General features: G+C 38.8%; 1 protein-coding gene across 1 annotated transcript in view; it reads left to right on the forward strand.

Moving 5' to 3' along the window:
• Positions 1 to 606: 606 nt before the first annotated feature.
• CUNH12orf66 (chromosome unknown C12orf66 homolog) overlaps positions 607 to 13,059 on the forward strand; it is a 26,826-nt gene continuing 14,373 nt past the window's right edge. The window contains exons 1-2 of the mRNA XM_017507315.2: positions 607 to 914; positions 6,538 to 6,823. Of these exons, the coding sequence (XP_017362804.1) occupies positions 680 to 914; positions 6,538 to 6,823 (521 nt within the window). The 5' untranslated portion in view covers positions 607 to 679. The remainder of the gene's footprint in view (positions 915 to 6,537; positions 6,824 to 13,059) is intronic.

Here is a 13,059-nt window from a genome sequence, read left to right on the forward strand (position 1 = left end):
TTTGGGCCAGGGGCTCTGCTTGTTAGCTGCTGGGCTAACACAGACCGGGAGGACTAGAACGGGATACAGGTGAGAGTTAACCCATGGTGTGTGACATGATGAAAACTAGGCAATGGGGAAGAGATCAGCCTTTACCCGTCAGTCTTCTAATCTCAACATATCACTTTCCTGAGTTGGTGAGGAAGCTGTCAGGGCTGACTAGGGTGCCTGCTGTGAGCGTGAGCACAACTCCAGGCACTTCCCCATCTCCCAGCCGGCCCTGAGAGGCGCCTGGCGAGCACAGGCCAGAGGTTCTCGCCAGAGCTGACGTCACGTTAGCGTGACATCACCAGCGCTGACGAACCTCACAGGGAGGGGCCTGTCAGCTCACCTCAGGGCGCAGGCAGTTCCTTACAGCAGCGAATTGGCCGCCTCCTATTCTACCCCGAGGGTCCGAACAGTCAGAGCTGCAGGAGCCGAAGCGCCGAAGGAGCTAAGGAACCGCTACCTCCCTTTTTCCTTGGCCCTTACCCTTGTCTTCTCTAAGGCCCAGGAGCGGTCCCGGCGGCGGCGGCGCGCTCACGAGCCCGCCGCTGGAGGCGGTCACGCGCACGCACGCTTGTGCGTAAGCCCGTTCCCTCAGAACCCGGAAGTGCGAGGCCGAGGAGAGCCACGTGGGTCGAGCTGGGGCGCAGCTCGCATGGGGGAGTCTATCCCGCTGGCCGCCCCGGTCCCGGTGGAACAGGCGGTGCTGGAGACGTTCTTCTCTCACCTGGGTATCTTCTCTTACGACAAGGCTAAGGACAATGTGGAGAAGGAACGAGAGGCCAACAAGAGCGCGGGGGGCAGCTGGCTGTCGCTGCTGGCGGCCTTGGCGCACCTGGCCGCGGCCGAGAAGGTCTATCACAGCCTCACCTACCTGGGGCAGAAACTAGGTACCTCCGCCCCGCCCCCTGAGACCCTTGAGGAGGAAGGAAAGGGGGTATATTCCCCAGTCGGCAGTGGCTTGGGTTTCCTGTCTCTGTGTCACTTCTAGTCGCAGGCTCGACTCGGCATTCCCAGGTCTCCTCCCACCGTTCCTTTCCTCCCCGCCCACCGGCCTGCGCTGCTGATAGATTGGCGGACTGGGTAGATGCTCTTTGCAGGGCTGTGACCCAAACCCAAGGGTTTGCCCTTTTGCTTCGTGCATGGATTGGTGCCATTAAATGAGAAGTTAACCAAACTATGTCTTCATTCTTCTAATTAGTGACGCTGCAGCCAGAGAAGCAAAACTTTGCAAAACAATCCAATTCTATTACTGAACACTACTTATTGTGTGGCCTCTTAAGATTAAGGCCCGAGAGTCACATTTGGATTCCTACCCGTCTTCATAGTCCCCCAATACATACTTAGTGACTAAAGTAATAAACGAATACTGGACGGGAAAGGCAAGAAATGTGCCTAACACTAGCAAGAGGAGACTGAAGGGAAAAATGGTAAACACTCTTAGTACCTCAAGTACATCTTGCCTCTGAAAATAAGATTCAAGAGCTGATTCAACTGATTTTCACTAGTAAAAGCAATAAGTATGAGTAGATGAGAAGGAAATAATAGATGTAAAAGGCAAGGATTATACATACAAAATAGTATTACTGCTTAATTATGACAATAAATATATTTGAATCTTAGGGGCTTTAGAGTCAGTACTTTGGCCTATTTTAGAATCTTCAGTTTTCAAAGGCATGGGTCTGGTGTGAATGGACACCTATATAAAATATAGAGAATAGAAATGTAAAATTGGTGTAGATTTCATTTTGATTCTCCATTCCCTTCCCCCAACCAGCCCCTAGCTTTCTTTATATTGCCTGAAGGTGACCATGTATATCTTACTGAGCTTTCAGTAAACACACAAGGAACAGGGCTTTCTGAGATCCTCATTGCTGTGGCAAGTATGTTGATTTATACATACTTACTTAGAATGCTAATTTATTAACAAAAACTGGTCAGATAGTTTCACCTTATTTTTTCTCCCCTTTTTACGATGGAATTTCTCAAATTTGAAGTTGTGGTTAATGGTGTTATTATTACCCTTTCTATAGATTAGCAACTTATATATGTAATTGTGTTTGGTAGATGATAAAGTCCAAACCAAAATACCTGCCTTTGAACTGTGAGGTTGAGTTTGTATCATATAACTTATTAAAAATGTGTATGTAAATTAATTTACCTATAATATACATATATGTGATTTTTATATATGTGAAAATGGGGTGGATTCTAGCTGTAATACTGAAGGTAGGTAATATGGTAATATTTAGTTGTTTTAGTTGTTTTTAGACTCCTGCACCTCAAAGAATGGTGATTGATTCAAGTGCCATGATTCTTTGCTTTTTTTTTTTTTTTTTTAATCTTATCCATGGAAATTTGATGAAAACTGTGTACTCACTCCCCAGAAAAAGATATATGTACATACAATTTTGCATATAACCTGAGCCGGTTCAGCTGAATTTTCTAAAGTCTACTTATTGACTTCATTTTAAAAAATCTGCTACTCTAGTTTTAAGTTGGATGAGCCAGGTTTTTATGTAAACAAAACTGGCTGCCCTGTGTGTAAGAATGTGCATATAAGATCTTCACAGTCTCTGACTTGGGTTCTTAGTAAAGTGGTCTTCAGTGTGTGAATTGATTATTTCTGCTTGAACCCCAGCTGACATGGATGAACATGAGGGCTATGCCTTGAAACTGACCTATACGACATTTGGCACTATGAAACATGCCCAGGCACTGTTAGGTTCCCACGTGGGCTCTCACTTCTGAGTAAATAGTCTTAAAATGGTTTATTTAATGCTTCATAACTTATTTACATGTAAAGTATGTTTATAAGTTCCAGAATTTAAATTTTATCTTTGCACATACATTTTTTGGTACTAGAGTATATATGATATCAGTGTGCTTACAATATGACTTCACAATTATCAGGTTTGCTGCCTATTTTCTTAAAAACTTAAGGAGAAAACTTTTGTGTTGCCATTTAAAACATTCCCATGTTCTCCAGCTACTTTGCTCATTAGAGCATTTATGTAGTTTTCTTTAGAAAGCAAAACAAAAAGTTCATGCATGCTTTTAAAAAATTTAAAACATAATTCTGAAAATTTTTTTAGCCTTACTAAGATATAATCAACAATAAAATTGTATATATTTAAGTTGTACAACTTGATGTTTTGATGTATGTATAAATTGTGAAATGATCACCACAATCAAGCTACTTAATATATCCATCACCTACCTTATATAGTTCTCTCCCTCCATCCCTCCCTCCCTGTCTCCTTCCCTTCCTCCGTTCCTTCCTTCTTTCATGTGTATATTGTGAGAATACTTAAGATCTACTCTCTTAGCAAATTTCAAGTAAAAAATGAGTCTTTTTTTTAACTTCTCTTATGACTGGTATTTCTTTGAGGCCTTAGCAATGAATCCTGATTAAAGAAGGAAGCAGGGCCTTTAGACAAAGGATAGGCCTGACAGGGAGCTTTCTGTTCCTGTCTTGACCCTGTTACTAAAAAACTTTGAGTAGGGCCCCTATCTTGGGGACTTCTATTTCCTTTGAGAGAGAATAATACCTGTTTGGGGAGGGATCAGTGATTAAAATATGCTGACTCAATGCCTGTGGAGAATTTTAGAAGGTCATACTTTTCTTCTCTTTGTTTCATTACTGGAGAGTTTTCTTAACCTCTGGTTGTTGAAATTTAGCATAGCAGAAAATGACTTAACTTGAGAACTGATGTTTAAAAATTATTATTAGCAAGAAGTTGGAGAATAAAATGTGCAAGATGTTTTACATGCTCCTTTAATACACTTAAAATTTCATAATATGAGATAAACTGTTGAAATCTTGAGAAATTATGAGCACTTATAACTAGAGCCTTCTAGAAATAATTCAGAATAATATTTTATAAATTCAAAATACTGAAAAAAGAAATAAGTTGGATGTTTCTGATTCCTTGTTTTCCAACATGAAGAAAGACCAGTCCCCATTGGATATTCCGAACCAAGATAGTCAACAGATAGGATTAGATTCCTGAGAGCTTTAAGAAAAGATAACTGTTTAAAAAAAATGTGTTGATGGTCTGTCTCTTCCTTATAGTAGTTTCACTTTACATGGTTTCACATACTGGTGATTAGCGTTTATCGATAAGCTTTCAAAGGTATTCTTTGTATTTATGTAGTGTTTCCATTACCCCAGATAAGGGTAATCTGATGAAGTTAGGTATCCTTATTTTCTTTTTCTCCCAGAAGTCCTAGAAACAGATGATATCCCTTTTGCAATGGAAAATTAAAATGTTCACCAAGGCCACCCTGTTTAACAGTAGTAGATAGCTATTCTTTTTGGGGTACTTGACGCTCCCAATTCACCACAGTTTCAGAAGCTCAATTATGTATTATTATTAGAAGTTTAAAAAAATATATCAGTTACAAGTAGAAGGGGATTAGTATTATAGAATATATGCTTTGTTCCAGGCACATGACACACCCGAATGTTACTTCATTTTGTTTTCTTAGCTTTATCACAGTTTTATGTTAAAAATGACAACTAAAGCTCATAGTGGTTCAGTAGTTTGCACATCGACATAGCCTATAATCATGGGAGCTGGGGTTTGAAACCAAGTCTTTCAGACCGGCACAGCTTTTAGGTTTTGCATAATACTCTTATTACCCTCCTACGCTGAGAGGTTTTATTCTAGATGTGGGCACAGAGGCCTATTTATTTTGTACCCGTCACTCTACAAAATCAGCAGAATTAAACTGGATATGGGCATGGGAGGAAAGCAAACCCTGCAGGGTACAGTTCCGTATGAGATGTTGGTGTCATGACTGGCCCATCTGTACCTATATAGGTTTTGATGGTATTAGTCGAAGATGATGTGCCAGTTACTCAGTCTGCTTGGAACAAACTTGTCTAACCTGTGGCCCGCAGGCCACATGCAACCTAGGATGGCTTTGAATATGGCCCAACACAAATTCATAAACTTTCTTAAAACCCTGTGAGATTTTTTGTGCATTTTTTGTTTGTTTGTTTGTTTTAGCTCATGAGCTACGATTAGTGTTAGTGTATTTTATGTATGACCCAAGACAATTCTTCTAATGTGGCCCAGGGAAGCCAAAATATTGGACACCCCTGGTTTAGACAGTGTATTGAAAAAATACTTTTTGAAGTATCAGTAGTTTGGCTGGGGTGTCAGAAGTAAGTACGGTAACCAACTGTTCAGGTTTGCCCAGGGTTGAGGGATTCCAGGATGTGGGACTTTGTTTTAAAACCCTATAGACTAAAGATTTCCTGAGAAGCTGGACTTTCAGTGCTAAAACCTGGAAAGTCTTGGGTAAACTAGGACAAGTTGGTTACCCTAGTAGTAGTGGAAGGAAGATTCATTTCTTGAAACATAAACCAAGCAATGAATTAAAATCTATATTGTGAAATGGTTCATTTATTAAGAGGATATTTTACAAATGCCTTGATAAATAATTTTTATTCCTAATTACAGGAATATGTTGGTGTCATGATTGGACCACCTGTACCCATATAGGTTTTTAGAAAACACATTCCTGTAATTGAATATGTTTTTTTGAAGAGAAAATTTAAACTCTCGTCCATCTCTGAGATTTTTTTTTTTTTTTTAATTTTGTTAGAAATGAGTGTTTTAAACCTGTCCTGTTTCTTTTCTTTTTCCTAATGTCTTGCCTCTGGCCCTTTGTTGGGTAGAGAATTGCTTAAGGAAACATCCATGAAGCTGGCTATATAATTAGAAATGTAATTGGTGATATACAAATACAGAAGTGAGTAAATGATATCTATGCTATTTGATCCTTTTTGACTATGTGAAGGTGTTTTTGGTCTTATTTTTGGGTGATTTCCTTTGGAACCCCCTAGTGATAGCAGCAGTTATTTGTAATTGGTTCCTGGTCTTAATAATTCATAGTGTAGTGCTTATTATTTTATAATGTATAGTGTCAGTCTTGTCAAGAGTGCTAAGATTTTCTTTATTCTCCTGGGATCTCAATGGTCTGTTTTCTTGCATAAAGGGAATATAAATGTATTTATTCAATTTTCTGGTATGATCTAAAAGATAAGATTCAAAGGAAAATACAATTCTAAAGCAGAAACAAAAAATTGTGACTTACCAGGAATAACAGTGTTTCATAATTTGTGTTCTTTTGTTTTGAATACATTTATGTGTAAGATAGGCTTTTTAGTTCCAGCTGGCATTATTTGCTAGGTTAATTATGCTCTAAATCTGAATCCTCATTGACTTGGGTTGGGGGAGAATTGGTACATGGGCAAGCAAATCGTAGACAGTTCCATTGCTACAGTAATGAATTACATCAGGTATTCGCTTAGCTTATTCCTCAGGGAAATTATGAATTATAAAGTATTTATATCTCAATCATAGGAGACAGAGAATATGGTAGATGAAAACTCATTGAGCTCAGCTGGTTTGGATTCTTTGCTTTTGGATGCTGGTAGGTGTTTGGTACTTATGGTTTCTCTTTCTTACTTGTCATGTGCTTATGTTGTTTGCCTACCAGGGAGCCAGTCTTTCTTCAGCAGGAAGGATTCCATCCGCACCATCTATACTTCCTTGCATAATGAGCTGAAGAAGGTGGTGACTGGCCGTGGTGCCCTGGGTGGGACTGTTTCTCACGTGGAAGAACTCCTTTCCCACCTGTCAGAGCAGCTCTGCTTCTTTGTTCAGGCTCGGATGGAGATCGCAGACTTCTATGAGAAGATGTACACCCTCAGCACACAGAAGTTCATCAATGCTGAAGAGCTCGTTGGCCTTTTGGATGCTATCCTAAAAAAATACAACTCCAGGTCAGTGTGGGGGGGGGGGAGAAAACATGGCTGTCCTACCAATCCCACACAAGCTCAGAGTTTTTTTCCACATTGTTATGAAAATCTATGATGAAATAACTGAAATAAATAACTGGGTTACATTTTATACATATTCATTAATCAACAGATATACATTAGTCACCTTCATTAGTCTTAGTTAATACCACACTGGCTGCATACTTCTCTAAGCAATAGTGAAAGACTGAGAATAAATGAAGAATGAAGTAATCATAAAACTTGTACTATAACTGATTTTGCTGCTTAGGAAAGAGTTCACACAACAAATACTTTTTTTGTATTTCTGGTAGAGGCAGTGTTTCTCCACATTGCCGCGGCTGATCTCAAACTCCTGAGCTGAAGCAATCCACCCACCCCAGCCTCCTAAAGTGCTAGGATTACAGGTGTGAGCTACTGTGTCCAGCCTATTCTTTCTTTATAAAAGTATTTCTTTAATTTTTGATTTTGAAATTTTTAATGCTGTAAAAAGTTACAAGGATAATATAATGAACATAGTTACCATTGATCAGCAGTTCTACTCCTAGACATATATCCAAGAAAAATGAAAACGTAGGTCTGCACACAAAAACATTGACATGAATGTTCATAGCAGCATTATTTATAATAGCCAAAGGGCAGAAACAACCCAAATTTGACCAATGGATGAATGGATAAATAAATGTGGTATAGCCATACATGGAATATTATTCAGCAATAAAAAGGAACGAAGTACTGACACATGGAACAACATGGATGAACCTTGAGAACATTATGCTAAGTGAAAGAAGCTAGTCATAAAAGACCACATGGAAATCACGTAATTTCCATTATGTGAAATATCCAGAATAGGCAAAGTCATAAATACAGATAGTAGATTACAAATTCATAGTCACAGAAAATGGTTGCCAGGAGTTGGAGGAGAAGGAGGAGTGATTGCTGATGGGCATGAGATTGTTTTTTTGGGGACCATGAGACTTTTCTAAAAGTGGTGGTTGTGCAATTGTGCAAATATATTAAAACCATTGAATCGCTCCCTTTAAAAGGATGGTACATGAAGTAAATACCAGTAAAGCTGTTACTAAAAAAACAATTGTACACTGAACATACAAATATCCTTCACCTGTGTTCACAAATTGTTAACATTTTGCCACATATGCCTCATCTCTTTCTGTATATGATCGTTCTTCCCTGAGTTATTTGGAAGTAAAATGTAATCATCATGACACTTTCCTCCTACATACTCAGATTTTATCTTCTAAGAACCATACATAATCATAACACAGTTTTGAATGAAAAAACCCAGTTTTTACACTTAGGAAATTTAACACTGATTTTCTACCATTGTGTAATACATAGACCATATTTGGATTTCCCCACTTGTCCCCAAAATGTTCTTTATAGTTGCTTGTTATTTTTTATTATTGTGTCTCTTTGATTTTTATGATATATTCTAAATTCTCTTTTTGTTTATTATTGATATATAATATGTTCACATGGCTCAACATTTATAAAGTATAATACAATGGAAAGTCCTCTTCCTTCCCCTTAGCCACTTAGTTTCCCTCTTTAATAGGCAACTAGAGGGCCGGGCACGGTGGCTCAAGCCTGTAATCCCAGCACTTTGGGAGGCCGAGGCGGGTGGATCACGAGGTCAAGAGATTGAGACCATCCTGGCCAACATGGTGAAACCCCGTCTCTACTAAAAATACAAAAAATGAGCTGGGCATGGTGGTGCGTGCCTGTAATCCCAGCTACTCAGGAGGCTGAGGCAGGAGAATTGCCTGAACCCAGGAGGCGGAGGTTGCGGTGAGCTGAGATCGCGCCATTGCACTCCAGCCTGGGCAACATGAGTGAAACTCCGTCTCAAAAAAATAAATAAATAAATAAATAATAAAATAAAAAAAAATAAAATAAAATAGGCAACTAGAGTTAGTAGGTTCTTTTTTTTAAGACAGAGTCTTGCTGTGTTGCCCAGGCTGGAGTGCAGTGGCACGATCTTGACTCAGTGCAACCTCCGCCTCCTGGGTTCAGGCAGTTCTCCTGCCTCAGCATCCTGATTAGCTGAGATTACAGGCATATGTCACCATGCTGGCTAATTTTTTTTGTATTTTTAGTAGAAATGGTGTTTCACCATATTGGTCGTACTGGTCTTGAACTCCAGACCTCAAATTATCTGCCTACCTTAGGCTTCCAAAGTGTTGGGATTACAGTGTGAGCCACTGCACCCGGCCTAAAGTTAGCAAGTTCTTGCTGTCATTCCTGAGAAATAGGCTATGCATATAAATATATACACTTAGTTTTTTTAGACACTTAAAAATTTTATATTTTGGGAAATATTCTCTTTTTTTTCCTCCAATCTGATTAGTATGTTTTCTTTTAATAAAATAGTTTTTTGAAACCCCACAACTGAAGTACAGTTGAGGATATGATTCCTAAGGGGAAGAGATCTCATATAGTGATTCCCAAATGCTAATGTAAAAGTGATTTGCTGAACTCTCTGGGAAGCTTAAGAAAAATACCCATCCCTGGACCCTTTTTCCTCTTCCCTAAGAGGGTAAAATTTAGTGGTTCTGGATTATGTGCCCAGAAACCTCTGTTTTCAAAGTTCCCTGTGATAATGATACATGGTCAGCACCAAAAAAATTGGGTAACTAAGAGAAAGATGTCAACTCCAGGATAGAACAGGTATTGAACCTTATGGATGTGTGTGTGTATGTGTGTGTCTCCTATGAATGATTGATACTAAGTGGTTTCATTTTATTAGATTTATCCCTATTATCTTATATTTGAGATGAGATCTCATTCTGTCACCCAGGCTAGAGTTCAGTGGCACTATCTCAGCTCACTGCACCCTCAACTGCCTGGGCTGAAGTGATCCTCCCACTTCCGCCTGCCAAGTGGCTAGGACTACAGGAGCATGTCACCACCCCTGGATAATTATTTTATTTTTTGCAGAGACAGGGTCTTGCTATATTGCCCAGGCTGGTCTTGAACTCCCACATGCAATCTATCCTCCTGCGTTGGCCTCCCAAAGTGCTGGGATTACAGGTGTAAGGCACGCAGCCCGGCCCTATCATCTTTAAACCTTCTTTGAAAACTCCACTTCCCAGATCCGTAGGAGTCCCTCCCTTTCCCTGCAGATTTAATTTTCAAAAGCTCTTAGGGCAGTTCTTACTTGTAACCCTCATCCTCAGTGAATATTGATGGAGTCAGATGGAACTGGATTACAGTATGGACAAGAGATGTCTTTTTTCACCTACCATTTCCATTTTCCACCCATGCTACCTTTCTCTAATTAATAGAGAATAGAATGATCATAGACACATCCTAGTCTGAAAATGATCTAAATTAGAGGCTTTGGGTTAATTTGAACAACATAAATTCATTAAGGAATTCTGAAAAGTTGAACTTCACTATAATGATTTTCTTTGGGAAGTGGGATTCCTTTATGTATAAACTAACATAATTTTTTGCCCTTTGCTAGGTTAACATGCTTTTTTCTATAGACTTTTTGATTTGACATCTGTGCTATACCAAACATTTCTCTTTTATGGTTTCAGTGTTCTAGAGAAATAATTCATATTTTAGTATTCTGCTGTATTGAAAAAATTAATCCTCTTCCCAAAGGATCCATTTATCTTTCAGGGAATGTTTATTTGCCCCAATGTAGCTGATCCATGTCAGAACTCTTATAACAAATTTTGTGAATAGTACTATGTTTCAAATGCTGAAATTCCTTTGTGTTAAAAAATTAATAAGCATGATGAATAGCATGGAATTGAAACCTCTGGCCTTGATTTGATGTGTAGATCCTATGTGAGTGATTGTCTAGTCTGCTTTCACAGATGAATGGAAAGTATATTTTGTTTTTCTTCTTCTGGAAGCCAGTTGTGTTCACAGTAGAATGGTGTTAAATGCTTCTTTTTTGGGTAAATTTATAATTTTTTTTTTTTAAGATAGACTTTTGCTCTTGTTGCCCAGGCTGGAGTGCAGTGGTGCGATCTCGGTTCATGCAGTCTCTGCCTCCCAGGTTCAAGCGATTCTCCTGCCTTAGCCTCCTGAGTAGCTGGGATTACTGCCTGCCACCATGCCCAGCTAATTTTTGTATTTTTAGTAGAGACAGGGTTTCACCATGTTGTCCAGGTTGGTCTCAAACTCCTGACCTCAGGTGATCCACCTGCCTCAGTCTCCCAAAGTGCTGGGATTATAGGTGTGAGCCACTGTGCCCAGCCAGTTTATAACATTATTAAGCATATGTAAGTTCTCGTTTAGGAATCACAGTCATCTGTGATTCTACATTTCAAATAGAATTATTAACAAATTGAACTATATTAATAATATAATTATTACATAAATTTAATTGTGTGCCATTTAGCAGAAGAAACATGAACTTAGTGTATATAGGGTCAGAGTATCTCCTATTCCTTGAATACTTTTGAGGAGCAGTAGAACTTGGGTTTTGTTTTCCAAAGAAGCACCAATGGAACATTTTCTGATTCTGTAGAATTTTTTACACATTTATTTATTATTTTGTGGGTATAAAGGAAAATTCTGGCCAATTTTTCTGTTTCATGGTTAAAACAAATTTGGAAGACAGGTTGTAAGTGCAAATTAATATTTATTCTCCTAAATCAAGACTATAATATTAAGAAATAATACTTTTAAAGAAAGAAGAGAGCCGTCACTTATGCATTGTAGACCATTAAAAAAATCTCTATGGTATGGCAATAGTAAACCATTTTGTGATTTTAATTCTTTACTAATAATTTTATAGCTAGAATTTAAAGAACATTAAAAGTTGATCTACATATATTTCTGTTTGCATTCTAGGAATCACAGTTTATCTGAATGCTTTAATTCAGAAAATTTTCACATAAGTCAGAACTATGGTTTATTTAGTTTTTATACCCACTTTTCATCAAAAAAAGATTTTTGATGATAAGCCTGTTAATAAGACATTTTGTTAATTGCATGTGTATAGTTCAACAAGATGAATTATTGCCCAATTAAAATTTCATAAGCAAAACTAATAGTAGTACAATTTCTGTGGAATGCACTGTCTCCTAGGCATTTGACATGCTTAGATCTTAATAGTGAAGACTCAAGAAGATCTTCCATGATATTGCCTCAGCCTATCTTTTCAGATTCATCTGCTACCTCCCATCAAATGCTCCACATTGCCGCCAAAGTTTTAGTATAAAGAAAGAAACTTCAAAGGGCCGGGTGTGGTGGCTCATATGTGTATTCCCAGCACTTTGGGAGGCCAAGGTGAGCGGATCACTTGAGGTCAGTCAGGAATTTGAAACCAGACTGGCCAACATGGCGAAACCCTGTCTCTGCTAAAAATACAAAAATTAGTCGAGTGTGGTGGTGTGTGCCTATAATCCCAACTACTTGGGAGGCTGAGACAGGAGGATCACTTGAACCCGGGAGGTGGAGGCTGCAATGAGCTGAGATCACGCCACTGCACTCCAGCCTGGGTGGCAGACTCCATCTCAAAAAGAAAGAAAGAAACTTCAAAGAGAAATCATTGAGGATTTTAACCAGAAGTCCAAAAACAGCCCCATAGTCTAATATTAAATATGTTCCCCATAAGGATTTGCCATTTCCTACCTGTCTGCTTCGGCTTCTGTTATTTTTATGTGTAGAATGTCCTTTTATTGGTCTATCATGTATCAGTTTGCTATTTGCTACAATAAATCTGCATAACAGACCTCTAAATTTATACTTGTGGGTTTGCAGGTCTACTGAATGTTGGCTGACCTGAGCAGGGTTCGTGAGTAGCTCTGCTTAACACTATTGGTCTCACTGGGGCTGACTTTTAACTGTGAGCTTTGGGCTTAGGTATGCTCCATATGCGTTCATTCTGAGCCCACAGTTAGAGGGGAAGTAGCTACCTAGTAGCAATGTTCAAAGTGCAAAAGTATGACCCAACTAAACTCATTTTAAGCCTTTGCTTGCATCCGCTCTGTTAGCATCTCTGGCTAAAGCAAGTTACTTCATCCAGTCTATATTCCATGGGTAGGAAAGGAACTGCAAAGTTACACAACAAAGGTTGAGGAATCATGGATGGGAGAAAATTGGGGCTGGAAAATCAAGCCTCCATCTTCACATGGCAAAATCCTGCCTACTCTTTTCCCCTGCTTTTTAATTTTGGTTCAAAAAAGGACACATAATGTCAAATTTACCTTTTTTTTTTTTTTTTTTTTTTTTTTTTT

Source organism: Cebus imitator, unplaced genomic scaffold (assembly GCF_001604975.1).
Source record: "Cebus imitator isolate Cc_AM_T3 unplaced genomic scaffold, Cebus_imitator-1.0 Scaffold372, whole genome shotgun sequence".
NCBI classification, from domain to species: domain Eukaryota; kingdom Metazoa; phylum Chordata; class Mammalia; order Primates; family Cebidae; genus Cebus; species Cebus imitator.